The 25,930-nt window shown below is 48.7% G+C and overlaps 6 protein-coding genes across 6 annotated transcripts; 4 read left to right on the top strand and 2 right to left on the bottom strand.

Annotated features, from left to right (window-relative positions):
- Positions 1 to 402: 402 nt before the first annotated feature.
- LAJ45_05847 (uncharacterized protein) lies at positions 403 to 2,565 on the bottom strand (the record flags this gene model as incomplete). The annotated part of the gene is made up of 5 exons (XM_046115416.1): positions 403 to 583; positions 639 to 770; positions 861 to 2,335; positions 2,404 to 2,415; positions 2,482 to 2,565. 5 exons carry the CDS (start codon positions 2,563 to 2,565, stop codon positions 403 to 405), a joined length of 1,884 nt encoding a protein of 627 aa, XP_045971465.1.
- Positions 2,566 to 3,713: 1,148 nt separating this feature from the next.
- On the bottom strand, positions 3,714 to 5,526 carry LAJ45_05846 (uncharacterized protein; the record flags this gene model as incomplete). Its single annotated transcript, XM_046115415.1, has 3 exons — positions 3,714 to 3,754; positions 3,805 to 3,813; positions 3,903 to 5,526. The coding sequence occupies 3 exons, from the start codon at positions 5,524 to 5,526 to the stop codon at positions 3,714 to 3,716; spliced, it is 1,674 nt and encodes a 557-aa protein (XP_045971464.1).
- Positions 5,527 to 8,369: 2,843 nt separating this feature from the next.
- LAJ45_05845 (uncharacterized protein) lies at positions 8,370 to 11,845 on the top strand (the record flags this gene model as incomplete). Its single annotated transcript, XM_046115414.1, has 8 exons — positions 8,370 to 8,546; positions 8,617 to 10,077; positions 10,125 to 10,160; positions 10,229 to 10,313; positions 10,368 to 10,770; positions 10,828 to 11,201; positions 11,259 to 11,731; positions 11,798 to 11,845. 8 exons carry the CDS (start codon positions 8,370 to 8,372, stop codon positions 11,843 to 11,845), a joined length of 3,057 nt encoding a protein of 1,018 aa, XP_045971463.1.
- Positions 11,846 to 12,991: 1,146 nt separating this feature from the next.
- LAJ45_05844 (uncharacterized protein) lies at positions 12,992 to 13,744 on the top strand (the record flags this gene model as incomplete). The annotated part of the gene is made up of 1 exon (XM_046115413.1): positions 12,992 to 13,744. One exon carries the CDS (start codon positions 12,992 to 12,994, stop codon positions 13,742 to 13,744), a length of 753 nt encoding a protein of 250 aa, XP_045971462.1.
- Positions 13,745 to 16,289: 2,545 nt separating this feature from the next.
- Positions 16,290 to 16,995, top strand: LAJ45_05843 (uncharacterized protein; the record flags this gene model as incomplete). The annotated part of the gene is made up of 2 exons (XM_046115412.1): positions 16,290 to 16,742; positions 16,804 to 16,995. The coding sequence occupies 2 exons, from the start codon at positions 16,290 to 16,292 to the stop codon at positions 16,993 to 16,995; spliced, it is 645 nt and encodes a 214-aa protein (XP_045971461.1).
- Positions 16,996 to 23,647: 6,652 nt separating this feature from the next.
- Positions 23,648 to 25,399, top strand: LAJ45_05842 (uncharacterized protein; the record flags this gene model as incomplete). The annotated part of the gene is made up of 1 exon (XM_046115411.1): positions 23,648 to 25,399. One exon carries the CDS (start codon positions 23,648 to 23,650, stop codon positions 25,397 to 25,399), a length of 1,752 nt encoding a protein of 583 aa, XP_045971460.1.
- Between the last annotated feature and the right edge of the window lie 531 nt (positions 25,400 to 25,930).

The following is a 25,930-nucleotide window of genomic DNA, read 5'->3' as shown; positions in this document are numbered from 1 at the left end:
CTAGTGTTATGTGGCGCTGACTCACAGCGGCACTGGATATGCATGTGGATTATCAAAGACAGCTTCAGCCTTCAGGTGTGAGTGTGCCCAATCATGTATTCTCGCTCGTTCAGCCCTCAGCTCCCGTTGTGGAAATGGCACTCCTGGGTTATTAAGTAGACACAACACAGATGATCACCAAAGTAAAGGACAGATCAAGCAAAGCAGAGCATACCACGTTGATTATGAGAATACCCAAATTATACCTCTGTGTTCTCTGAACTGATTCCTCCCAGAAAGAAAGAAAGAAAAAAAAGTATTGAGAAAAAAAAAAGACTACGTAAAAATCATAATCTAATGAAAATCCTCGTCTCACATGTATTAAAGAATAACCTTCTCCTCCTCACTCACTCAATTTCAACTTCAACTCCACTGCTTCTTCTTCAATCCCCCCTTCGCCTTCTTCCCTCTCGCCGGTGCAGTGAGCACCCAGCTCCAGTCCTCAACCCCGTCGACAAACAGCTGGTATTTCAGCACGGCTTGCTCCACGTTCGTAGTATCGATTGTGATTGCTCCGAATTTCACGTTACCGTCGGGTTGGTATCTACAAAGGGCTGTTAGTGAATCCACTCCACTACGGGCGACGAGTGGCTACTTACTTGATAGTGACGTCCTCATTATCCTCTTGGCGGTACGTCCGAATCGGCAGGTAGAACTGGCTCAGCGGGCTACACGAAAACTCATGAACCGCGCTGCTCGCCGGCCACTGTGAATTCTCCGGCGGCGGGAAACTACACACGAAAGAGAATGAGTCAGTCGAGATGCAAACGACGTGCGTTGCGGGAAAGAACAGCAACAGCAACAGGAACAAGAACACTCACGCAGTAGCAGCAAACTCATGGCGATCACCACTCAGCACCACCACACCGCTGCGTCCGCCCACACTCCATGCAGTCTCCAGGATTTGTCTCCGCTCATGCAGGTATCCGGCCCACGTGTCGTTCCCGCCGAACCTCCAGTTCTTTGTGAACGGCACGCTGCTGACGATGAACTTCCACTGCACCTCCTCCCCGTGGCCCAAGTCGGCGCCGCCGTCGTCCTTCTTAAGCCAGTTGAGCAGGTCCTCGAGCTGCTGCTTTCCCAACATGGTCTTCCCCGGGCCGTCTGGGATGCTGTCGTGCGACCGATAGCGGCGGGTGTCGAGCATGAAGAAGGATGCGCTGGAGCCCCACGAGAAGCTGTAGTATGTTTCGTCGTCTGCGGTGCGCACGGCTGGCGGGTTGGGCGCGTGCTGGTAGTGGTTGAAGGGCTCGATGGCGGCGGGGTAGATGCCGGTTGTGTTTGAGGACCAGTCGTTGGCGATTTCATGGTCGTCCAGAACGTGAATCCACGGCAGGTTGTTACCGGCCGCCGGCCAGTCGGGGGAGGCGTAGATCTGGCGGTAGTATTGGCGGTAGGACTCAACATCGACGCCGGGGCGGCGGGGCACGTCGATGTAGATGAAGTCGCCAAGGAAAAGCATAAATGAGGCCTTTAGCTCTTCGAGCATCCCGCCGAGGACCTTGAACCCCTGTACTGCTAGAGGGTGCTGGAGTGGATCGTATGGGAAACGTGGTTTGATGCATGAGCTTGTTAGGAAGGTGAACTTCCCTCCGGCGGGAGATTTCCCAAGTGGGGGGGCGGTGGTGAACGTTCCATTGTGGGCTGCGGATGTGAAGTATCTGTACTTGGTTTCTGGGTTCAAGTGGGGGATTGTCACTGTCTTTGTGTAATCTGTGGCCTCGGTCAAGAAGGGGATTGTATCAACGAGATGTGCATCAATGATGCCAGGGGCCTCGACCTGATACCACACAGACACTGGGTACTTGAGCTTATCAGGCTCGCGGAAGAGGAGCTTTGCAGAATTAGGGCCGACGTAGCCAATCCTGGCGAATGAGAGGTCCTGGGCTTTGTAGAAGTAATCAGTGCGAAATGTCAAGTCCCATGTTGCAAGGGTTAAAAGACTATTGATTGCGAATGTAGTCCACGATAGCTTTCGGGACGAAGGTGAGGGCGTTCCCAGTAGTAGAGTTTTAAGAGGATGCGTATCTTTGCGGCGGTACACAACTGTCTGCGTAGCTTCCACGGCAGAGAGCTTGTTAGGGTTGAGCAAGAGATTGGTCTGTGTGCTCTCCGACTCCACCACCACAACCCCTGGTGTCTTGGAGACTGCGTATATAGCCTCCTGGGCCTTGGGCTGCACGACAGTGATCTCGGTAGTTTTGCCAACTATCTTGTAGGCTGGTTTTACAAGGTATATGATCGTGAATGTGGCTGCGTAAACGGCAAATGCGGAGAATATAACGCTGACGAAAAGCTAGATAAGCTACTTGTTAGCAATCGATCTCCCGCAGGCCCTCCGGGAGAGGTGCAGGAACTACATACATGACCTGGTATCTGTACACAAGCTCAAACATTAGCGATAAGTCCCAATACCATGCAGGAGCTGTAGCTATCTCATACCCAACGTAAAAAGATATAGCTCGCAACTCTAAGTGTTATAGAGCTGAGGGCGCAGATGGCCGTCAGGGCCGGTGTAGAATCCATTGTGTTTCCAGTATTTCTACCGCAACGATAGTACTGTTAGGAGGAGGTGGTGGGATTTGTATGCTTTAGCTTGTGGATGTTTTAAATATTCACAGCTTAGTTAGTGTCTGTTGGTTTTGGTGTTGAGGTTTTTGCCCAAACTTGACTTGTTGCCATCTGTTGGGGTCTCAACGAGTGACGCAACCATGACACAGAGTACGGGGAGGCGGAACTAGCCGAGGCCGCTTGCTTGAGCCGCAATGACGCTCCTCCACATTCCGCTATAGAGAAATACTACACGTGAAACTGGGAAATTGGTCATTGGCATGCAAATTTGGCTGACAGTCTGGTAACAATGAAGTCTATATCCATAACAGAGATCAATTGTGAATAAGAAAGTGCTGCAAAGACCGAATTATGGGGTCAATGGAATTTGACGGGAATCTCCGGAATTTGCATTCCAGCCAGGGGTGTTTTGGGTTGGAGAAGTTGCCGTTTCTTTAGCGCTAGTATTATTTCTGGGTCAATGGCGAGCTTATTTGGCCTTTGGCCCCCATTGACACATGCTCGCCATTGACCCAGAAAATACTGTAAGCCTTGAAGCTTTCTCTATTATAGGTCAGGCTAGAAAAAAGACCTTTTCGATACGCACTCATTGTCCCAATACATGTCTTCAAGAAACTACAAAGCCACATTTACACGAGTAAGAGCATGGCGCTTTCATACATCTCTTACACTTACAGCTTCCTCTACTAGCCTCCTACTCAAACTGGCAGCAGCATTCTTTTTAATTATAATCAATTGAGTACTACCTGGGAGGAGAGAGTGAATTACACACCCCACCTCCCAAATAACGGTAGCAGAAAGTTATCACAAAGGATCAATCGCAGATCCATGTTTTCCAAGGATCCACTGTTTGCGCTCTAGAACACAAGGTGTGTAAGGGCATCCCTGTTTCTAATAGAATAAGGACCTTCACAGCGGTTTTGTATATCCAGGGTAGAACCATATGAATCTTTGATATATAAATAAACTATTGTGTTGGTAAAGGTATTTGTGAGGTGAACATGATATGTATTGCCAACCCGCTTCGATAACGAGGGGGACAATTGACTGTTTAAGAAAATAACCAAAAGAGGGTTGTGCGATGATCGATCTTCATAACTTCATTAACTACTATTAAAATACTCAAGGAGATTCAAGCTATTGTCTACTCGATTGTCAGCTGAATTCAGAAATCCTAGGCATAATTTTTCTTACCTTGATAAACTACTTTCGGCGCCATCCAAGAATTCGAGAGACCAAACCCGTTGGTTTTAATAACTTTGAAGCACGATCCTTTAACAACTTGAACTCACTCCTATTCTTCTCCTTCTCCTTCTCCTTCTCCTTCTTCGGCTTACCCCCAAGCTCTTCTGGTACCAAGGAGTACCGTACAATCTTACTAGGAGGTAATTTCAGTTTTTCTGCGGCTGCGGCTGCGGCTGCGGCTGCGGCACCTCTTCGAGTCTCAGCTGCAGTCCGATCAACAACGATCGTTTTTTTGCTATCAATTTGGGCTTGTTCCGCTCCCTGAGCCCCATATTCCAACAAGATTCGTATAATATTCTCCCGTCGTATCTCCAACTCGTATTCTGCTTCTAGAGCTGTTTTTCCGCCCTTGTACCTCGCCTCAACGTCCGCACCCTTGTCCAATAAGATCCGCATCGCATATTCGTCCCCGTTCTCCACTGCGTAATGGAAGGGAGTCCGGTCGGACATATCTCGAGCGTTGATATTCGCACCTCCGTTCAAGAATAGTGATATCATATTCTTGTATGTCGATTGCGCAGCTACTTGATTCCCTAGATCCACTTGTTTTGGCGCTCTACCAGGAGTATTTCTCTCCTCCTTTATTCTTGTCGTATGTAGGCCATTCTCGGCGGCGTAATGAAGAGCTGTCTTCCCCCTGGCATCCATAGCCCTGACATCCGCACCATTTTCTAGAAGTAGATCAAGGATAACCTCTGGATCGCGTTCCTTGAATATAACCATCCAACAACAAGATTCCGCTACCCAGTGGAGAGGAGTGCTTCTTCTCTCGTCAATTGTCACGACATTTGTAGAGGCGTCATTTTCTAACAACACCGCAACAACATCCTCGTGCCCCATCTTTACGGCCCAATGGAGCGCTGTTGCGCCAGCTTTGGTGGTGGTCATGCAGTCGACACCCTTCTCCAACATTCTCTTTACTACCGCTACGTGTCCATTTTTTGCTGCCGAGTGAAGTGGCATGTTTCCAGCGCGATCGAAAAGTCCAGCTGCTTCATCGGCTACAAATCCGGTGTCCATCATCAGACTGACCACCAAATCAAATCCCTTTTCGGCAGCTATGTGAAGAGGTGTCTTTTCACGAACATTCATGTATGTGATATCCGCCCCCTTCTCTATAAGGACCTTGACAATCCCTACATGATTACTTGCAGCAGCGAAGTGTAGGGCAGTCCACCCAGCATGGTCTTCCATACCAATTGCCCTCTTGACTAGGGCCTCCCCTCTTTCCTTTGCGACCAGCAATCCGAAACACCCCTCGAGCCCCTTATCGGCCGCCAAGTGCAGTGCCGTAGTTCCGACCCTGTTCTGTGCGGTGATGTCGATTCCCCTTTTCTCTAACAGTACACGAACCACTCCTTCGTGCCCATTTTTGACTCCTAGGTGAAGCAATGTATCGTCATCCGCAACACTTCGCACCGTAATATCACCTCCTCTCTGTGCGATTTGAATGATGGGTGTTTCGTGGCCTTCGATTACAGCCCATTCGAGAACAGTTTCTAGCTTGTATTCTTGTTTCGATAACAGGTCTGCAACGGCAAGATCGTAAAAGCGAGGCGTTAAAAGGGACGAAAGCCGCCGATTTGTAATGAGGAGAGACTTGACGTCTTTTTGTCCGAGGTATTGCGCGATTGCAAGTATGGTCCTGTTTTCAAGACCGAGAAGAGCCATTTGTGGTGTAATTCAACGTGGGGTATGATAATCTGCCTCAACTGTTAGTTACTGTAGCATGTATGACAATATGGCTAAATGTTGAGTTTGTTCATGGTAAACACACCCCTGAACGGACTTGTAGGACGTACCAAAACGCGTTAAGATAGTTCAAAATTATAACACTAAAAGGAAAAATGCTTAAAGGAAGGAAGGACTGGGAGATTGAAGTGATGAAAGACTTCTACGGCCGCGGAGGGGTACCTAAGTACTGTACTTCACCACGTTTATGACGAAAATGATGATGTGGACTGTAAGACATCGTTCGTTCGAGCATGTCCCCGGGTCGGTAGGTTTTGTCTAGAGTGTGGGCCAAGGGGCCAATGGGCAAGAAATCACTGTCTTAGATTGACAATTTTGATAAAGCCACGGACCCTGTAAACTCGGCCAAGACCGTGTAAAATTTGTTTTCCGCAGGGATTGGGTCACGGGGCACCACTAAGTTGAGCCAACATGCAGCCTTAACCAATTGTCTGCCCACGCGAGTGAGAGATGATGATTTCTAAGAAGGCTTTTCCCGTTGATCACCTTTACCGAGTCGACACGTCTGGTACAGGAGACACGAGCAGCTTCCCGATTGGGGCTGCAAGCTGTCAACGAAGCAACCCCGCATATCAACATCCAATAGTCATCATCGTGAATCTTTTCAGTATTTAGTGCGTGTACTGCGCATAAACGAATCCTAGGATCTACAAGATTTTGAGAGCTTTATCATTTTGTTCAACTCTAAACAAGTCACCGGTCAGTTTACATGATGCAAAACGCCTGAACTGACTGTATTTATGCAAGAATCATTCATTTCCCCTCATCTATGAGCATCACTCTCCGCATCTTATCGAACCCACGCGGAGTGAAGCCTAACTAAGGGTTCCCCTCACGCGTGTACATTCCTTACCTTTCTTATCTCTAGTATCTTCATCCTTCCCCTCCGGAGAAACGTGTTTTCTCTGCTGGGTGATAGATTTATCATCCTCTTGTTCGATGTGAGGAGAGAAAAGAAAGAATCAAAATTCCTGTCCCCGTCGCCCTTGGACACCTAAGGCCTCTGGACCGATGAAATTTGATCATTAAGAGAATCATTACATGCATAGCTGCCGGGTAGAGAGGAAATGGCCCGTGCTTTCCGATTCGCAATTAAACATTCGCTGCAAGTGAGACCGAATTTCGTCCGATATCTCGCACTAAGTATGATCCACTAGTCTAGCCAGTATTGATATACTCAAAGGTCAATGAGCATCGCTCGACCTCTGAGTAATTCGAAGCTTGGGTCGATGCATGTCTTACTAGATCAGATAAACCCAGTACCATATCTTCAGCCTAAGAAATAAAAATTAGTAACCTCGAGATTGTATGTGGGAATCCACGAGACATGCTCGTGTCATGTGCTATGACAGCTCATATGTAGAGCACTAGTAGTTTAATTCTTTCACATGGTCAACTTCGGTCACTCACTTGTAATACATGATATTCTTGTGGTATTAGTGGTAGTGCTAAAGTACCGTACATCCTCTGTAGGTACATGTAGTAGTAGAAGTGGTGGTGGTGGTGGTGGTGGTGGTGTAGCTAAATGTCATTAGAATGAAGGTACATGGCGTCGATCGTACTTTTTGAACCTTGTAGCTACCGAGTACAGAACTTGTAACGTCCCGCACGGCTCAAGGTAAGACCAGAGCTTATTTTTTTCTAAGTCACAAATTCTTTTGTGGCGTACAGAACCTACTGTGGCTTTTTCAGAAGGCGTATGTGAAAAAGTTTGTTGCAGGGATTCGATAAGATATAAGAAATGCCCTTTTCGTGGAAATCCCAATTTGATAGGTGGGTAATTTTCATAAAGGTACAGCAGATAACTTAGCTGCAATGTACGCTTATTTAAAAGATTACTTTTAGATATCTAGAGATGCTGGGTCCTGACTCGGTCCGGGGCCTTGTCACTTCGGGACAACCCGGGGGTAGAATCTTTCTCAGGCACAATGCCATTAAAAATTGTTTCCACTAGAAGCCTAAATAACGAACCTCGGTTCATCAACTCTTTTGGGTCAATTACATGTATTATAGATACATAGGGTATTGTATGTAGTTCTTGCAATATCAATGTGCAGGTTGAGGGGGAATAAGTTTTTGCGCAGATTTACCCCCCTCCGGATATTTATATAGCCGGTTCCGAGTATCTCCTTCACGCCCGAAACGCAATACTTCACACGACATCACTCGTCAGGTACCAATGCTGAGCTCGAGTCTCGTGCTACATTTGAAAATGCTCCTTTTGGACGGCGATCCTGTAGTAAGCTTAGGTCATGATGCCTTGTTTTACGACGACTCGAAAACAGCGCAATTGAAGCTGACGCTCTTACATAACTAAAACACGGGTCATCTGTATGCTTTGCCAAGGATTCAGAACTTTGGTTGTCAAGGGGAAAGATTAGATCGTGCTTATCTATTCGCTCAGGGTGCAGAAGGAACGAGGGATTTTATCGCGCTAGTTACCAAAACGGACTAGTAGGTCACATCCCCACGAATCTCCTCTCGTGCACTTCATGGTTGACCTTTTTTTCTTTTCTCGTTTCCTTCTAGAAGAGAGTGCCTTGTTTAACGAACCCCCTCCCCAGTTCTACGGCACTTCCTCGGGTCACCCCTCCGAGTTTCCCTTGTTCCCGAGCATCCATTGCCCCCTCCGTCCCCCGAGCACCTATACCACTACAACTACAGTAACCGCCACATATTCATCGCCGTTATCATCGTATTGCTCCTCTCCCCCCCTCTTCATCTTCTTTATACCCATCACGAGCATTTCTTGATACCTCAACATGCTTCGTTCGAGCCTTCGCTCATGTCGCCTTGGCGGCAGTTCTATCTCCAGCCTTCGTGGCTCAGTGCCTGTGACTACTCCACCTCGCTGGTCCAGGTCTCTACCAACACAGAGAAAGTTCTTAGCCGTGCAGTCAAGAAGCTATGCTGTATCATCAGCTAATGCGAAAGGAGTGGTATGAATGATGAAATGGTCGATAAATGAACTCCCCGAGCATATAGAAACTGAGAAAACTTGTATTCTAGGATCCTTCAGATGCTTTCCTACAAGGAAACACCGCAAACTATATCGACGAAATGTACCTCTCGTGGAAGAAAGACCCTAAAAGCGTTCACATTTCATGGCAGGTGTATTTCAAGAATATGGAGGGAGATGGTCCTGCATCACAAGCTTTCCAAGCACCCCCAACTCTCGTTCCTACCCCTACCGGTGGTGTTCCTGCGATCGTTCCTGGGGCCCACCTCGGCGGTAATACCGATGTCACAAAGCATTTGAAGGTGCAGCTTCTTGTTCGTGCATATCAGGTTCGAGGACACCACAAAGCAAAGATCGACCCCCTGGGAATCCGATCAATGGAAATTGGTGGAACTGCGAACCCCCGTGAGCTTGACCTTGACCACTACCAATTCACTGAGAAAGATCTTGATGATGAGTATACGCTTGGTCCCGGTATTCTCCCAAGATTCGCTACGGAAGGCAAAGAGAAAATGACTCTGAGGGAAATCGTGGCTGCTTGTGAGAAGACCTACTGTGGCTCTTACGGTGTGGAGTACGTTCACATCCCAGATCGTGAACAATGCGACTGGATTAGGGAGCGTGTTGAGGTCCCTACTCCCTACAAATACAACCATGATGAGAAGCGCCGTATTCTTGACCGTTTGATTTGGTCAACATCCTTCGAATCTTTCCTTTCAACTAAGTACCCCAACGACAAGCGTTTTGGTCTTGAAGGTTGTGAGGCCTTGGTGCCTGGAATGAAGGCATTGATTGATAGATCTGTTGACCACGGGGTGAAGGACATCATCATTGGTATGCCCCATCGTGGTCGTCTCAACGTTCTCTCCAACGTCGTCCGCAAGCCCAATGAGAGTATCTTTAGTGAATTTGGAGGGACAACTGAGCCCAGTGATGAGGGGTCTGGAGACGTCAAATACCATCTCGGAATGAACTTTGAAAGACCCACCCCCTCCGGTAAACGAGTGCAGCTTTCTTTGGTGGCAAATCCCTCTCATTTGGAGGCTGAGGACCCAGTTGTGTTGGGAAAGACCCGTGCAATCCAACACTTCAACAATGACGAGAAGGCACATGCTACTGCTATGGGAGTACTTGTACACGGTGATGCTGCATTTGCTGGACAAGGTGTGGTTTATGAAACCATGGGTTTCCACTCTCTCCCTGCATACTCGACCGGTGGTACCATCCATCTCATTGTGAACAACCAGATTGGATTCACAACAGATCCCCGATTCTCCCGCTCCACACCTTATTGCTCTGACATTGCCAAGTCGATTGATGCGCCTGTCTTCCATGTAAATGCTGAGGATGTCGAAGCTCTCAACTTTGTCTGCCAGTTGGCAGCGGACTGGAGGGCGGAGTTCAAGAGAGATGTTGTTATCGATATTGTGTGCTACAGAAAGTATGGACACAACGAGACCGATCAGCCTAGTTTCACCCAGCCCTTGATGTACAGGAAGATTGCCGAAAAGGTACCGGCTTTGGACCAATATGTCAAAGCTTTGTTGGATGAAGGTAGCTTTTCGGACGAGGACATCCAGGAACACAAGAAATGGTTCGTAGCCTTTGCCCGTTCAGAGTTGTAAACTATCGAAAGCGCACTCTAATTGACTTGAGATTTAGGGTATGGGGTATGTTGGAAGACAGCTTTGCCAAGTCAAAGGACTACCAGCCACTGCCAGGGAATGGCTTACCAGTGCATGGAACGGTGAGTTGATAACGTTAGATCCTCGAATACGCTCTTGTACTGATGTATAACTAGGCTTTAAATCCCCTAAGGAATTGGCTACCGAAGTTCTCCCCCATCTCCCAACCTCAGTTGATGAGGCTACATTGAAGCACATTGCCGACACAATTGCCACTGCTCCCGAAGGATTCCATGTTCACAGAAACTTGCAGCGTATCTTGGCAAACCGTAAGAAGACTGTCGAGGAAGGCAAGAACATCGATTGGTCGACCGCCGAAGCACTTGCTTTTGGTAGTTTGCTCAATGAAGGCAAGCACGTTCGTGTCAGTGGACAGGATGTAGAACGTGGTACCTTCTCACAAAGACACGCAATTCTCCATGACCAGGAAACAGAGGATACCTACACACCCTTGCAGCACATCAGCGAGAACCAGGCTAAATTTGCTATCTGCAACTCTTCGTTGAGTGAATTCGGAGTGTAAGTCTTTCTAGAATCTTGTTTTTTCTCCGGGACACATAAGCTAATAACTTTTAGACTTGGTTTTGAATATGGATACTCACTTTCTTCTCCTGACGCCTTGGTCATCTGGGAGGCCCAGTTTGGAGATTTTGCCAACAATGCCCAATGTATCATCGATCAGTTCATTGCTTCTGGAGAAACTAAGTGGCATCAGCGTACTGGCTTGGTCCTCTCACTTCCTCACGGTTATGATGGACAAGGTCCCGAGCATTCTTCCGGGAGAATTGAGAGATATCTCCAACTGTGTAACGAGGACCCCCGTGTTTTCCCCTCGGAAGCAAAACTCGACCGCCAGCACCAGGATTGCAACATGCAAGTTGCATACATGACCACTCCCTCCAACCTGTTCCACATTTTGAGGAGGCAGATGAACCGTCAATTCAGAAAACGTAAGTCATACAATTCTTGAAGATCAAAGAGATATTACAGATTCTTACAATACACAGCCTTGGTTATCTTTTTCAGCAAAGCTCTCCTCCGTCACCCTCTTGCTCGCTCTGAGCTCTCAGACTTCACCGGAGACTCACATTTCCAGTGGCTGATCCCCGAAACCGAGCACGGCAACGGTCTCAAGGATCCCTCCGAGTGCACTCGCCTATTGATCTGCACTGGTCAAGTCTACGCCGCTCTCCGCAAACACCGTGAAGCTAACAAAATCGACGATGTCGCCATCGCTCGTGTCGAGCAACTGCACCCCTTCCCCTGGGCACAGCTCCGTGACGAATTCGACAAATACCCTAACTTGAAGGAGATCGTCTGGACCCAGGAGGAGCCACTCAATGCCGGTGCCTGGAGCTTTGTGCAACCAAGATTGGACACCATCCTCCGCAACACGCAGAACCATGCTGATAAGCACGTCCAATATGCTGGCAGAAACCCCAGCGCCAGTGTTGCCACTGGTCTCAAGGCTAGCCATGTGGTATGTTTTTTCCTCTCGATTATATGATGACCCGTTATCAGAATCTGATGCTAATAATCTTTGCAGAAAGAGGAGCAGGAGCTGCTGAACGACGCCTTGCGCGTCCACAGCTGATTCACGACATGTTTCTCTGGTTTGTGAAAATTCTGGAATGATCAAGAAGGTGCTATCTTGGTTTCGGAGTTTTTTCTTTTTCTTTTATTTGTTTTCCCTTATCATCCTAAAAGCTGTGTGACTATATTATATTGGGGGTTACTGCTCTATCTCGCTCCAAACCGCGCGCCATAACATCAAATTATTACTACAATCTATATGCCGATTATTTTATACATACTCCGAGCTCTTCTCTGTAGTCCGATTCTTTTTTTATTTATTTTTTCTTTGTCTTTTGTCTTTTCTTGTTCTGTTTTCTCTCGCCAGTTTTGCTTTTGATATTATTTGACTACTTGGTTCTTGATATCTGTTTGTCTTATCTGTATTATAATTATTTCCTAGAGGTTCCCCCTCTCCCCCTTTTGGAATTTGGTTCACTGTAGCATTTTTACTTTGTTCAGACCCGTCCATCCACCCGCCAGCATTTTTGGTTGTCGCAAAAAAAAAAGTACAGCCAATTAGCTGAACAATATAGATTATGATATTGAAACGATATTTCAAAATTTTCTGCCAACTACTCTAGGCCCAAACTTATGGGACGGTCGGTATATCACAACTATTTCTCTATTTCGTTACTGACAGCCGCGCAGAAGACGCATCGCGGTTGCAACGGCTAAATCGGACCTGTCCCCGGCCTTCATGGTGACTAACCGCCGCCACCTATGCGCGGCGAGCATCAAGAGCTAACTACTCTAGCCGGGTCGGTAGAGGTAGAGGCGTCGTGATCTTTGGTGGTTATAAGGCGTTGCGTGGTTATTGGGTTTATGGTGTGTGTTTCTAGGGGTATCTGTAGATATTTACAAAAAATAGGGACAGAAAGGAAGAGACCCTGCAGAAACGGGCCACAAATAGATGTTTAAACATACACCAGTGCTCTAGCCGTGTAGGTGATGGACGCACCGCAAGAGTGGGTGAAGTTAGTATTGCATCACAGGTCATCACTCGGTTGTTTTGACCTAGGCAACGGACAACCTGTACCATGGGCGGGCGGGCCTGAGACCAAACCGGCCCTTATAAGCACACTAAAAAGATTACCACTAACTCCCCAGACCCACCTCATTCAACCCACATCCCATTCCCCACCACAACCTCCAACTCCCGCCCACCATGCCCGCCACCACCATCACCACACTATCCACAATGTCCACCCCCCGCCCCCACCCACAGCACCAAACAATCCCTCTCCTCCCCGTCTCCCTCGCCCTCACCGCCCTCGCCCTCCACCTGCACGCCTACTACCCGCTCCTCCTGCACGCCGTCCTCATTGCCTTCTACACCACCAAGCTCGCCGCGCACTACGCCGTCGCCAACGGCGCCCTCACCATCGTGGACAACATCGTGGACGACATCGTGCGCATCCATGGCGCGGCCGCGAGGGAGCGGTGGGAAACGATCATGGGCATCGTGCAGCTGGGGGCGAGGGTGGGGCTGCTGCTGTGGGGTGTTGTGCGCGTGGTGTGGGGGTGCTGGATTGGATTTTTAGAGGTATGTGGTTTGTCGTGGAGTGGTGGGGTGGTGGTGAGGGAGAGGGCTGATGCTGTGCGCGTGTATGTAGGATATTATATCATGGAGGAGCCTGCCGTCGCTCTGAGTGTTCAAGAGGTGGAAGAGGGAGAGGATGATGAAGAGGAGGAGGAGGAGGAGCTGGTGTTCAGGCTCAGCGGGTCCGGTGGTAGGTTTGAAGGAGAAGTCCAAGTCGTCGGCATGGGGGAGGAGGAGAGGGTTGAGGGCAGGTTTGGGCCCGCGGGCTTTGCGAGCGTGTCGCCGAGCTCGAGGACGACGCTCGTGGTGTATGATCCTGCTATGGCGCACACTGTTGAGTGGCGTTACAGCAGCTCGCAGCTACAGAAACTGGCCTAGGTGATACTGGGAGAGGTGTAGCTGTGAAGCTTACGTTAAATGGTGGTGATTTGTCCGCTTTTCTTTTTCTCTGATTTGTATAGCTACTGGTGGTGGAAAAAAAAAGCTACACATACTATTGATAATCACAGTGGGGTACGTTTGAGTTATGGTTGTTGGTGCTTTTGCGTGTTTAGTTGGTGTGGTGTTTTATTCTTTGCGTTCACTGAGATGGATATTGGTGGTTTTTGGTATGTACGTCCTTAGCCCCATTATCATCGTTATGAGCTATAAACAGAGATCAAAAACCCCACGGTGCACAATATAGAACTGTTTTCAGAGATGGTTAAAGTGAAGAACCGGGGACGTAGATGAACGAACTGATGAGCAGAAACAAAAGTCTAAAGCTCTCTTTATAATCACAAAAGCACAGATAGTCAGACTACATACATTAATAGTTGTTGTTTTGTAGCCTTTATAATATATCTATTATTAGCACTATATCAAGACAACGAGTTTAGTTTGGCTATCTTGATTATACGTGTTTAAATCTATAGGAAAGGTCTAAGCAAGATGACAGTTCGGTATGATCCAAAACGAATACTTTACAGAAGGGTCAGGGTTCTTCTTCATCTTGACACAGTGCCAAAGTTAAGTATCACTTCCAGCACAGCATCCACTATGGGCGGGTGGTCTAGTGGATAGACTGCTCGTCGACACCGAGCGTACCCAGGATACAACCACACACACATAAGGTCCTGGGTTCAAACCAGGGGTGGGGATAGCAGTCGCAAATTTCTCAATAAGACGCTGCAGTATCTTTTGTAGTTTTATAGATCGAACGCTTTGTTCTTGTTTTTTTCTTTTATAGTAGAATAGTTTAGGAACGCTATTTTGATGTTTGGTTTTCTCTAGAGGGGGAAATTAATGGGGGGAGCGCTAGGAATCGACCCTTATTACTTAATAGCTCTCGGCGTGAAGTCGAATAGACTTTTAGACGATCAGTAGCGAACAGCGCCATTTTGCATCATGTGTTGTTGCAGAGCACGTATAACTACATGTACCCGGGGGTGCCGGAAAGTGATGCAACGATCAAATAGTCCATATTCCTCAACAACCAAACTAGCTAACGGAATCTGGAGCGAATCTATGGTAATTTAGAAGCTGGAGATACTAGTTATGGTAAGAGTAAATATGAATAGCCATTGCTTCTCCTCTTAATTGCTGTACATGTCTCTTGTCACAAATTGTTCTTTTGAAGGCTAAATACCCCAAGTCAATGACCAGAAAAAGTGCAGACTCTATTCTAGAGACTCATGTATCATGCATATGACTAAAATATCTATCTTGTTCAAGCATTGTGTTGTGTTAAAAATTGAAATTCTGAGTGCCTTTCCGCGTTGCTAGGTCAAACGTTGCATCACTTTCCGGCACCCCGGGTACATGTAGATACGAATACTACATGTATGTCATTTTAGACCTTTTCCATTGTTTAAATTACTGATATGTTCATGCATGTTGAGTCCCGTTCTACTAGATGGGAGGATTTGCAGAAAATCAGGAGTACCAAGTGCTTAACTATCAGCCAATTCCGAGCGTGAATTAATGAATTAAACAAAAAAAAAAAATTCCGAGCGTGGGATATATACAATAAACCGGATCAGCTCGCCCGTAAAAAATATATTCTTTGGCCAGAAACAATTTTTATTTTCTTTTATTTACGGGCGTTCACTGGTGAGGAGGCTTTTGTGTCTTACTTGTTTGATCAGACCACAGTACCCATCCCGTAGTAAGCGGCACGCCCAGCTCCCGGCAAGACAGGTAGAGGACTCCCAGCCTATATCTTTTCCCGGTGCGCATATAACGATAACCCACATGTGTACACCGAGATTCCACATAGCACTGCCCATCGTATCTTTTTCAAAACCCTGCTAACCTAGTGCAGTAGGTATGCGCTCCGAGTGAGCGCCCATGACGCAAGCCCTGTCTGTCTCAAGCCTGCACTTTCGAGTGATTCACCATGACCATCCCAACAACAACAATCCATGTCAAATTACTCGGTCTAATCAATTTCAGCCCTTCCGTGCGCTGGCACCAAAAAGCGATCGTCTCGTAAGTATGATGTATTTATTAGTGCCACGGTTGTTTACTTTTTCTGGTACCACTTGTTCTGTGCTACGTACACACAACTGACTCACCCCTGACCGATGTTAAGCGAATATAGCTTAACCTCGATCATAGGCTGTACCACAGCTAGAGTAGCTTCAGAGTTACAAACATGAAGCCGGGTTTCATAAGAATAAGATCGTCTCTCTTTCTGCCCTTGTATGGCTCATTCTTGACCGGGCTTACATTCCAACTTGGCTGCATGGGAGACCCGGTTTCGTAGGGCTGAGTCAATCAGTTAAGATCAAAGCTTGGGATATGGAATATAAAACCCCACCACAGCACCTACAAAACTTAAATCAGCAAGCAAGTTCGAGTAATCCTGCAATTGCAATTCCGCAATTATTCCAAAATACCAAACCTTGAAAATAAACCCGGCCAAAAAACTAACATTACCACAATGTCGACCACCACCGGCACCCCCAGCACCGAGACCCCCTATCGCCAAATCCGCGCCCTCTACGACGCCGACACAATCACCGTCTACCAAGCCTACCAATCCAGCATCGCGCTGCCCGCCGTCGCCTCGCAGAAGCTCTCCGCCTCGCCCGACTTCAACCTCGAGCGCATGACATGGATCAAGCCGAGCTGGACGTGGATGATGTACCGCAGCGGGTACTCGTACAAGAGCGAGCGGCAGGCGCACATCCTCGCGCTCAAGGTCAAGCGCGAGGGCTTTGAGAAGCTGCTGCAGAATGCGTCGGTGGCGTGGAAGGAGAGGAAGGAGATCCGGGTCCAGTGGGACCCGGAGCGGACGGTGGCGTTGGAGAAGCTGCCGTATAGGAGTATACAGGTGGGAGTGGGGAGGGGCATGGTGAAGGAGTGGGTGGAGGAGATGATTGTGGGGATTGAGGTATGTTTTTCCATTCGTTGCATTTTCGATTTTGGGGTATGTGTGCTAATGTTGGTGATAGGATGTGACGGAGAGGGCGAGAGAGATGAAGAAGTTGGTGGATGAGGGGAAGATTGCGGAGGCGGAGAAGTTGGTGCCGGAGGAGAGGGAGTATGTACTGAGTGAGGGGCTAAGGGAGGAGTTATCGATGAATACAACAAAGGAAGATGCGGATCAGTGGAAGCTGGAGCATGGAAAGGGGAATAGTCATTGAGGGGTATGTGTAGACGTTCTGTAGTAGTAAATATTTTTGGAGTCTTTATTGTTCCAAATTTTTATCGCATTATGATTAGGGCCCTGAAGTTATTTTGTGGCTTTGAAGTTTTGAATGGCTTTTTCTCGTTTTTGAATAGTATATTCCCGCCTTTTCTCTCCGTCGCTTTTTTACGAACAGCGCGGTTGGTAAAGAAAATCATGATCCGTCATTGTCTTGAAATATCATTTCCGCAGCTGACCTAATTTCTGAGCATTGCAATCATTGGCACCCGGTTACTAGCTCATTTCACCCAAAAGGTGCACGCGGCCGGGCCAACAATAGATTACTCTACATGCGACCGGCGCAACTATCTGCGGCGCGGCGTCAATCCTCCTCTTAATTAAGCGAATACTATACTCGTCTATTCATAGCGTTTGTGAACACCACCGCTATTGCATGCTATACAAAAAGGTTGTCTTAGCTATCTTTTGTGTGTATGTAATGCCGGTTGTGCTCACAAACGCTGTGAAAAAACGAGTAGATAGTAACCAACTATTCCAAAATAGAGGCAACTAGGGCTGATACCTAGTCGCGTAGCTAGGAATGCCGCATCAGCGATTAAAAAGGTGCAGCGCGGTATGGCAACACAACCAGAACGCCCGCCCAACACCGCACTGCACCGCCCCGCGCCCGTCGCCCATCAGAAGAAGACAACGATAATAATTTACAATCCACCCGACAGTGACTGTGTAGAGACCAATCTATATCCACCGGGTGGTTGGTATGGTATGTAGTACGATAATATCGTCCCATGACGTGTGGTACTTGCATCATATCATCCACCCACTGCATCATCCAGCTAGAACCATCCATCAAGCCAGCTGGGCAGATCAGATTGTTGGCCTCCAACACATTTTATCCCCACGGCAGCTACGGGGAGATCCACGCATAACCAAAATATTGTGTGCAAGAAGACCCGAACCTCCATCTCTGTCCGTCGGGTTCCTCTCGGGCCGATATCCAAAGAAGCATCCATGGCCATGCCCCGACCTGCATACACGCCAAAAGCGCCTCTAATATGACTCTGCTCTACACTGCGTGACCATCCGCCGGCTTCCAGACGGCGCTGATATATAGCTAGGTAGGTCCTCATAACCGCATGCGTGAGCAGCTTCTCAGCCGCCGGATTCCTTTCGGCCCGGTACTTAACTGGTCCAGCTGGCCATGGATCCGGCGGACCATATTTTGATATCTACTATCTACCCCTCCTCTTCGAGCTCCAGCTTCTCCCATAAGAGGAGGAAGAAGGAATGAGGGGTAACTACATGTATCTTTGTGTATGTGTATGTGTATGTGTATGTGTCTATGTAGATAGAATCCCAAGCACGTGCCATCACTCGCCCCACAGCCTCGGATTCCGCCCACCGAAGCAACTTCTACAAACCTCTGAGAAGAAGAGAGAGAAAAATTCCTCACGCGGGCTCTATCCCTTTTCGGATCATACCGGGTTGGAACGAGCTAGCTATCTAGCTAGTCAGCGATCATGAGTCATGAACTGCCAAATAACCCCCAAGGGCCATGGCCATGAAGGGGGAAAAAATCCCAGGAAGATAAGGCAGTTTTTCACTGCCTGCGAGAATTTTTCTTTCTCGCTCCATCTTTTTTCTCCTGAAGCCTCCACATTCTTTTTCCTGAGCCCTCATTCCGATGTCGAAAAAATGCTCGTTAGTGCTTGTCCTCACTATGCGGCCGGCGCGGGTAGCCAGCCAGCTAGCCAGGCGGCCGTATCAAACATCCGAAAAAACAAATTTCACTCTTCTCTCGGCTCCCCCGGCTACTGCTCATGACGCTCTTCCAAGAAGCGAGCGTGTCGGCGAGTGATAATTTTTTTTCCCCTCGCCAACCTCGGCGATGGGGATCATCAGGCCAGCCAGAGCTACTGAATGAGCTAATAAATCATACCGACCCAGCTAGGCGGGAACACCCGCAGCCTTGCTAGTTAGAGTAGAGTAGAGCCCGGGATTATAACGCAGGGCGGGCGAGCCCTAGCAAGGCCGGCCTTAGCAGCAATTAGAGGACGCGGAGGAGAAAAGCCTCGGTATATGATGTTGGTACACCGTGCTAGTTGCAGATATGTCTACTAGATTCCAGCGGCGGGTGGTATGATGAGTAAGGAACCAAACGAGTGACTTGAAAAAAAAGCGAGTATGATATAATTGATCTAGGTAAGGTTGGGAGAAATTTAGGACGCTGAATCATGATCTTCTTCCCCCCCCGGATCGGATGAGAAAACACCATGACTATGCAGGTTTTCTTTTTGTTAGGCTGGGAGGTTGTCCCGAGCCCCGAAGGAACAAACGAATGATTACTTAACCACCCTCTCTGGAGTCTGGATCTACCAGTGGGCCGATTTGTCTGCAAGTGACAACTGGTACCGGGAAGGCTTAGGTAGCTGCCTCTGTAGCGGGGGTTGTTAATTATTTAGTTGGATCCAGTCATACCCATGTGGCCATCGAGTTTTGTATCATAGCTAGATCTATATAGCTAGACGCGAGCGTCTGATTTTTAGTCGCGGAGGAAGAGAAAAAACGATGTGACATATGCAGCCTAGAAGTTGCTAGGTTGCTAGCTGGATTAGCCAAAAGATATGATACCATGGGTATATGTAGGTATCTAGAGTACTGGAGATATCAAACCCTATTCGATAAGGCCACCGGGGTGTGTGAGATCGTCCTGAGTGAGGCTCGCGTTCTTCCTACATATCAGGAATGTAATTCATATTCAGCTCTGAAGCCGGCGATAGACCAAACAATCCTAACTAAACAGCTAGGTAGTAGTAGCTACATGAGCTCGAGAAACAAGATCAATCACTTTCTGGCTTACAGCAAGAATCAAGTAAATCGAACCTCGTAGAGAAGAGTACGTGGCGCGCCCTCACAATCCAGGTCTCCGTAATGTGGAGTAAGAATGAAACGGCCATTTCGACACTCAACGGCGCCGCCATCATGGAATGCTACTTGGCTGGCCTGGCCATGGGCCAACATACCGCCATAACTCGAAAAATTGGCTAGATCAGAATTACTTGTATGAGATACTTCTGATGTAGATCGATGCCATCCAACCAATTATTCAAGCGGTAGTCCCTGGACGGAGATAGCCAATTTTTCGTTTTGGCGGTATCTCCACAGTAGGTTTTTATATTCTTGGCGTTTCCCTGGCAGGGTCCGAACTCAAGCTTTTTTCCCTCCTGCGTCCCTTCTCTTCCGGTAAAAGTTTTTCCGGCACCCGTGACACTGAGAAAAACGTTTTTTCTTTCCCTTCCTGCAAACGTTACCTGTATGGAACGTTATCCCATCGACGTCGCACGTGAGATTTTTTTTTATGGTCTGTCCGGGCCGGGATGTATGGTGTTCCGGAATCCGAGAAGCGATCATTCCCTTACCCCCCCCTACCACCCCCTACCACCCCCTACCACCCCCCCATCTCGCCGTTGCTGGCTGGACCTTATTTTTTGGACTGGTTAAGGGACGAGTGATGTGAGGTGCGTCCATGTGGGTGCTAATATGCTAATATGCAGGTGACGGTGTTGTGCATAGACTCTGCTGCTGGGTCTGTGGATCATTTTGTAGATACTCTCTTTTGAAGACTTTCATTCAACGAAGAGGAGAGAAGATGAAGGTGAAAGCAAAAGTTTAATTGAATCGGCGCAAAAGCCTGCAGATGTCAGGCTTGATTGTGGCTCCCCTTTTCTTTTTCTTTTTTTCTTTTTTTAACCTCTCGATGGATGGCATCGGTGCTCCGTATCAACAACAACCAACCCCCACCAGGCCCCGAACGCTACTCGGGATTGTAACCAGTGGTTATCGGTATCTAGAAAAGAGAATTATAATCATATTGGCACGTTACGTGTGTGGAGTACAGAGCTTATTTGGACTTGCAGGATGGATGTGGCCGGGACATCCACATGAGTGAGCGTCCAGAGCATTGGCCCCCAACTTTTGATTGCCCGGTTACTGGCTGCTACGAACTACGCGGGTTGTTTACTGAGGCGTGAGATATGTTTATTGGTAAGGACTGCAGAGATGGCTGGGGCCGATAGGGCAAGCAGATGAAAAGGTGCAGAGAAAGAGAGTGAGAGTGTGAGGGAGAGGGGTCAAGGGTGGTTGGTAGGCGAGCTGCATATTGGGTCTGAGTATTACAGCTGCACACCCTCTTGAACTGGTGGGACAGGCAGATTGGAGGGAGTAGGTACATGTAGGTACATACATGTAGGCGGTCATTATGAGTAATAGCTACTCTGTTCATTAATTCGGTGATGGAATACCCTGTTTTTGGAATTGGGATGGGGGAAGTTCGTCATGGACGTACGACGTTCCTCTCTTTGCACTTTGCCCACGAGTGTGCTCTCTAGAGGTAGATAGAGTGCTCTACGAATCTACTCCATTTGCCAGTCTGCATGCCACGGCCATGGGTGTACGTAGGTAACCCGCGCAATCGATAGGTGGATCTACAAGTAGCCGCACCGCTATCTTTTCTGGAAGAATAGTAGAAAAGGGTAGCAACCTCTAGCGGGACGGAATGGCCAACGCTCATTGGTGGGTTTCACAACTAATTGCAGTCGCAAGCCCGTACGAGTATGGGCACGTAACGTGGGAGAAAGGCGAGTCTTGGTATGTTTAGGGTAGAGGCAAGACAGGATAGAGTACTGGTATTTTTCGCCTGTTTCGTAGTTCCCACCGAGAGGAGAGAAACAATTGCGGGATCCAGGTGAACGATTTCAGAAATGTCGGCAGATCTATGCAGACTGGAAAGGGAAGACTCAAACAACAGCAGTAATCAGATTTAGGTAGAGCCCCGCACAAATCCGTCCTGTCAGAAGGAGAGAAAAAGATCGATGTCCCTATCCACCCCCCGGTTGGAAATTCTTCTGGATCACAGGGCACTTGGTTGGGTTTCGTCTCATGTTCAGCAAGATTACGCTTAAAAAAGCACACATTTCTGGAACTATACATCTGGCCAATGGGAGAAAAGTTCGCTTAATGCACAGCCAGCTGCGGCTCTCCAAAGGGTAAAAAGTGGCTGGGATTAAGAATAGCCCCAATAGTCCCGATGAGTTCAGGATGCACTAGGTGATCGGGGAGTATTTTTCCCTTTCTCGTTTTTTTTTTACCAGGGACTCGGAGTCGGAGGAATAAAAGCTGCGAGATCCCACAAAGAAGGCCTTAAAGAGGAACTTTAAATTCCAAAGGCAGGATCCGGAAGTGACTAACCTCGTATCAAAGTGAGTGATCTTGGTCAATAAGCTTTCGGCCGATAAGACTGGATTTGTAGGGCTTTTCTTTCTTTCTTTCATTCCCATGGTTTATCATCGTCTTGGAAAAGTGGTGGTCAAAAAAATGATGGAACCAGGTCGAGAGGAGGAGAGGATGCAGAGTCCTAGAGACGTGGTCCGGCTATGGCGACCAGAAGAAGCGCCTTAGATGGCCAGCGAGAGGGAGGGAGGGAGTGCATAGGATGGGGGCGTAGTGGAGGGGAGGTACCTACCATAGTGATGTATGTACCTGTACCTACTGTTCCGTAGGTACATACATGTAGATAGAGGATTTGGGTGGTGAGAGAATTCGAGAGAGAGGCTCCTTGTCTTTGTCTTTTCTCTGCGCATTGTCCTTGCCTGAGCTTGACTCTGTCTCTGAGTTTAATTCCACCAGTACCAACCCACATGGTCGGTCCAACATGCTACTCATCAATCAGCTCGTGTTCGTTCCCACCACCACCACCACCACCACTATGACCAAAACATGCAATTAAGCGATCAGTACTACTGTGGATGTATATTTGGAGATAGACTTCTGACACTGCACATCACGGGAATCTAGAAACTGTCAATAAATTATCCAGAAGGCTCTTTCTTCTTTCCCTTCCCTTCATACGGGTATCCGGAGCCCCGAGGCACCGAGAGACGTCGGTGTGTGGGTACGTTGAGTTTCCGTGTCTAAAGCTTTGGGTTTGGGTTGGTTGTATTAGCGGCCCGCACACACTACTGGCGCCGCCCTGCAAAGAAACCTTCCCTCCCCCCCCTCCCCCCCTCCCCCCCTCCCCTCCACCTTGCTTTGAGCAACCTTGCCTTCTATGCACAGGAACGCCCACTCATCAGACATTACCACTACCTGCCGGTGCCTGCTGAAGCTATGGGTTATATCATCATGGCTTTCCTCCCTCCAGCCCTATCTAAATCCTTCCACCCCCCCTTCCTTCACACCCTTCCCTTAAGTCCCTTTTCACCTTCGCTCGTTTTTCGCTCATATACTAAAAAGATCCCCCCTGTCACTGCTACTACTACTACTATTATTATTGCTGCTGCAACTACATCCTGCTGCTACTTATATCTACTACCAGCCTCCCTAAAATTCTTGATCGATAGATATATCAATTGAAAAACATCTACAACACACCGTACCTAATTTTTCGATATCCAGGTGCTACTCACTAGCTGCGTGTCTCGGAACTTCACTGCCATCTCCAGTTAGCAGCAGGACAACACCACCCCGACACCTGAACCAATTCCACGCATCACTACTACCAAGCAGGTATTCACCCACCTGCAAGAAGCATTGCTCAACTTGGCTCCAGTGCCATTCTACCAGCTACCAGGGTTCATGCCCCAGGCACCATGTCCTTCCTAACACTCTTCACAGCCAACGCCGCCGCGGCCCACGGCCACGAATTTTCTAGCCCAACATCACCATCACCCAGCGGGCTAGCCTCGTGTGCCCTCCAGATGCTCAGTCCCAATGCGCAGCAGTCCCCAAGGGCCCCTATCACCACTGTTCCAGTCCCAGCCCCCGTGGCTGTCTCCTCGCCCATCTTTGAGGAGATCCCAACGACTTCCCCACCACCACCACCACCACCAAAGAAGCTTCCAAGGTCGAAAACATCATATCATCTTGCGCAACCCCCGCCGGGCTCACATCACACATTCAAACCGTCGAGGTCACTTGTGGTACAGCTGCAGAAGCTCTCGAATATCACACGGCCGCTGCCAACGCTGGATGTGTTGCCAGCGTCGGTGTTTGCTCCAAGGTTAAAAAGGAAGCTTGGGAAGTTCTTTGGGAATGGCGTAGGGATGCAGGATCTGGTGTTTTTGTCGAGCGAGGATTTTGGAGATGAGGACGAGGATGATGACGAGGATAGCTTGAATGCTAGACAAGTGGTTGCATCAGTGTCTTCAGGATACAGAAAGATGGATGGCGAGGATGGAAAGGGTTCAAGGATCACAGTTATTCAGTTGAGCAGTGGCCCGCAATGGGAGGTTTCGACAACGGCTGCTGGGGGATACGAGTTGGTGGCTCATGAGGAGGATGGGGGTATATTGATGGCGCGGTGGAACCCAAAGTCTGTGAACCCACGCAGGCGGTCATACCAGACCACCAAGAGCGAGACTGGGGAGGAGGAGAAGAAGTTCCAGTTCTCCCTCGTCAACCCAAACTCCAGGAAGCACCCCATTCTCGGGTGCCTGACGAAGCAGACAATCGAGGTCAACGACACCTACCCACTGCCATCGATAACATCCCCACTAGGATCCCCTCTTGCATCACCCGCAACAACACCACCGCACTCGCGGCCAGGCACCCCAACAACATCCAGTCCCCTAGGCGTCGCATTCCAGATCTCCGACGAGCGGGTCATGGTCAAAACCAGCGAGCACCTGCGCTCCCTCATGCTCGTCTCCGGTATCTGGATCGCCCTCCGCGAGGGCCTCGTCGCAAGCAGCATGCGCCTCGACGACCCCTCCCAACCCCACTACCCCCTCACCCCCTCCTCCTCCCTCTTCCCCGGCGGCCGTCTCTCCCCCGTTTACAACTACAACCGCCCCTCCATCGCCGCGCGCTCCATCTCCGACCCCGCCGGCGGCAAGGGCGCCCCCCACGACGAGCACACGCTCAGGCGGCCCCGCCGAACGGGGACGCTGCTGGCCCACGACGTCACGACGAACCACCACCGACATAGCGCGCCGCCCCCCGGGGAGGCAGGATCATTGACCCCGCCGAGACGCGCAAACTCGCTGGGCGGCGCCCAGCCGAGAGGGAGGGCGCACTCGACAGGCGTGCTGAGGAACTTTGGGAGGGCGTCGCCGGTCATGGAGAGGTCGAGGGCGGGGACCCCGGAGGCGCCTATCAGGGTGCCGGTACCACCGACGACGCCGCCGACGGTGGGGTGTATCCATAGGAGCTTTAAGGGGCATAGGCATACGAATTCTGTGTCGCTGCCCAATTCGCCGTCGAAGCACAGGGAGAAGCAGAAGCAGGCTGCGTCGACGACCCCGTCTGAGGAGTCTAGGAAGTCGGAGAGGGAAAAAAGGAAGTGGGGGAGGAGGATTAGTGGGTTGTTTGATACATTGAGGAGGTCTGGGTCAACGTCGTAGTTGGAAAAAAAGTGGATCTTTTTTTTTTTTTGTTTCCCTCAGGCAGGCTGGATTATACTCTCTCCTTATCGGCTTTTGTGTTTATCATTATTGCTGCTGGTTTATTTGGCCTTTTTTTCTTTTATTGCTTTTTTTTCATATACTTTCTGCACAGGGGTAAATTCACGGGGCATTTTACGACTTCTCTTTCTTTCTTGCTTATCGGTATCATACAAAAAAGCTGGGCGGGTTGCGTTGTTATCGGTTTTATTTATACCTTCTCCGCTTTTCTTTTTTTTCTTTCTCTCGAGCATATACCTATCTTATCTCTCCTCTCTCACTCACTCGCACTCGGACATTCCTCCCTGGAAATCTTTCCTATGTAAGGGTGGCTCTCTCAAGCTTTGTTTCGCAGTTTCTTTGATACCCTGGGGTATGTTTATAAGCCAGCCAGCCAGTTAGTTAGCAAGCTAGCTAGATACTAGGCAGCACCGACATTGGTGCACTTTTTCTCTACATATCTCTCTCACTCTCTTCTATTTTTTGCGATGT

The sequence above is a fragment of the Morchella importuna genome (assembly GCF_003444635.1).
Source record: "Morchella importuna strain M04M26 chromosome Unknown Morimp01GS016, whole genome shotgun sequence".
Lineage (NCBI taxonomy): Eukaryota > Fungi > Ascomycota > Pezizomycetes > Pezizales > Morchellaceae > Morchella > Morchella importuna.
This window is presented reverse-complemented; position numbering and strand designations above follow the sequence as displayed.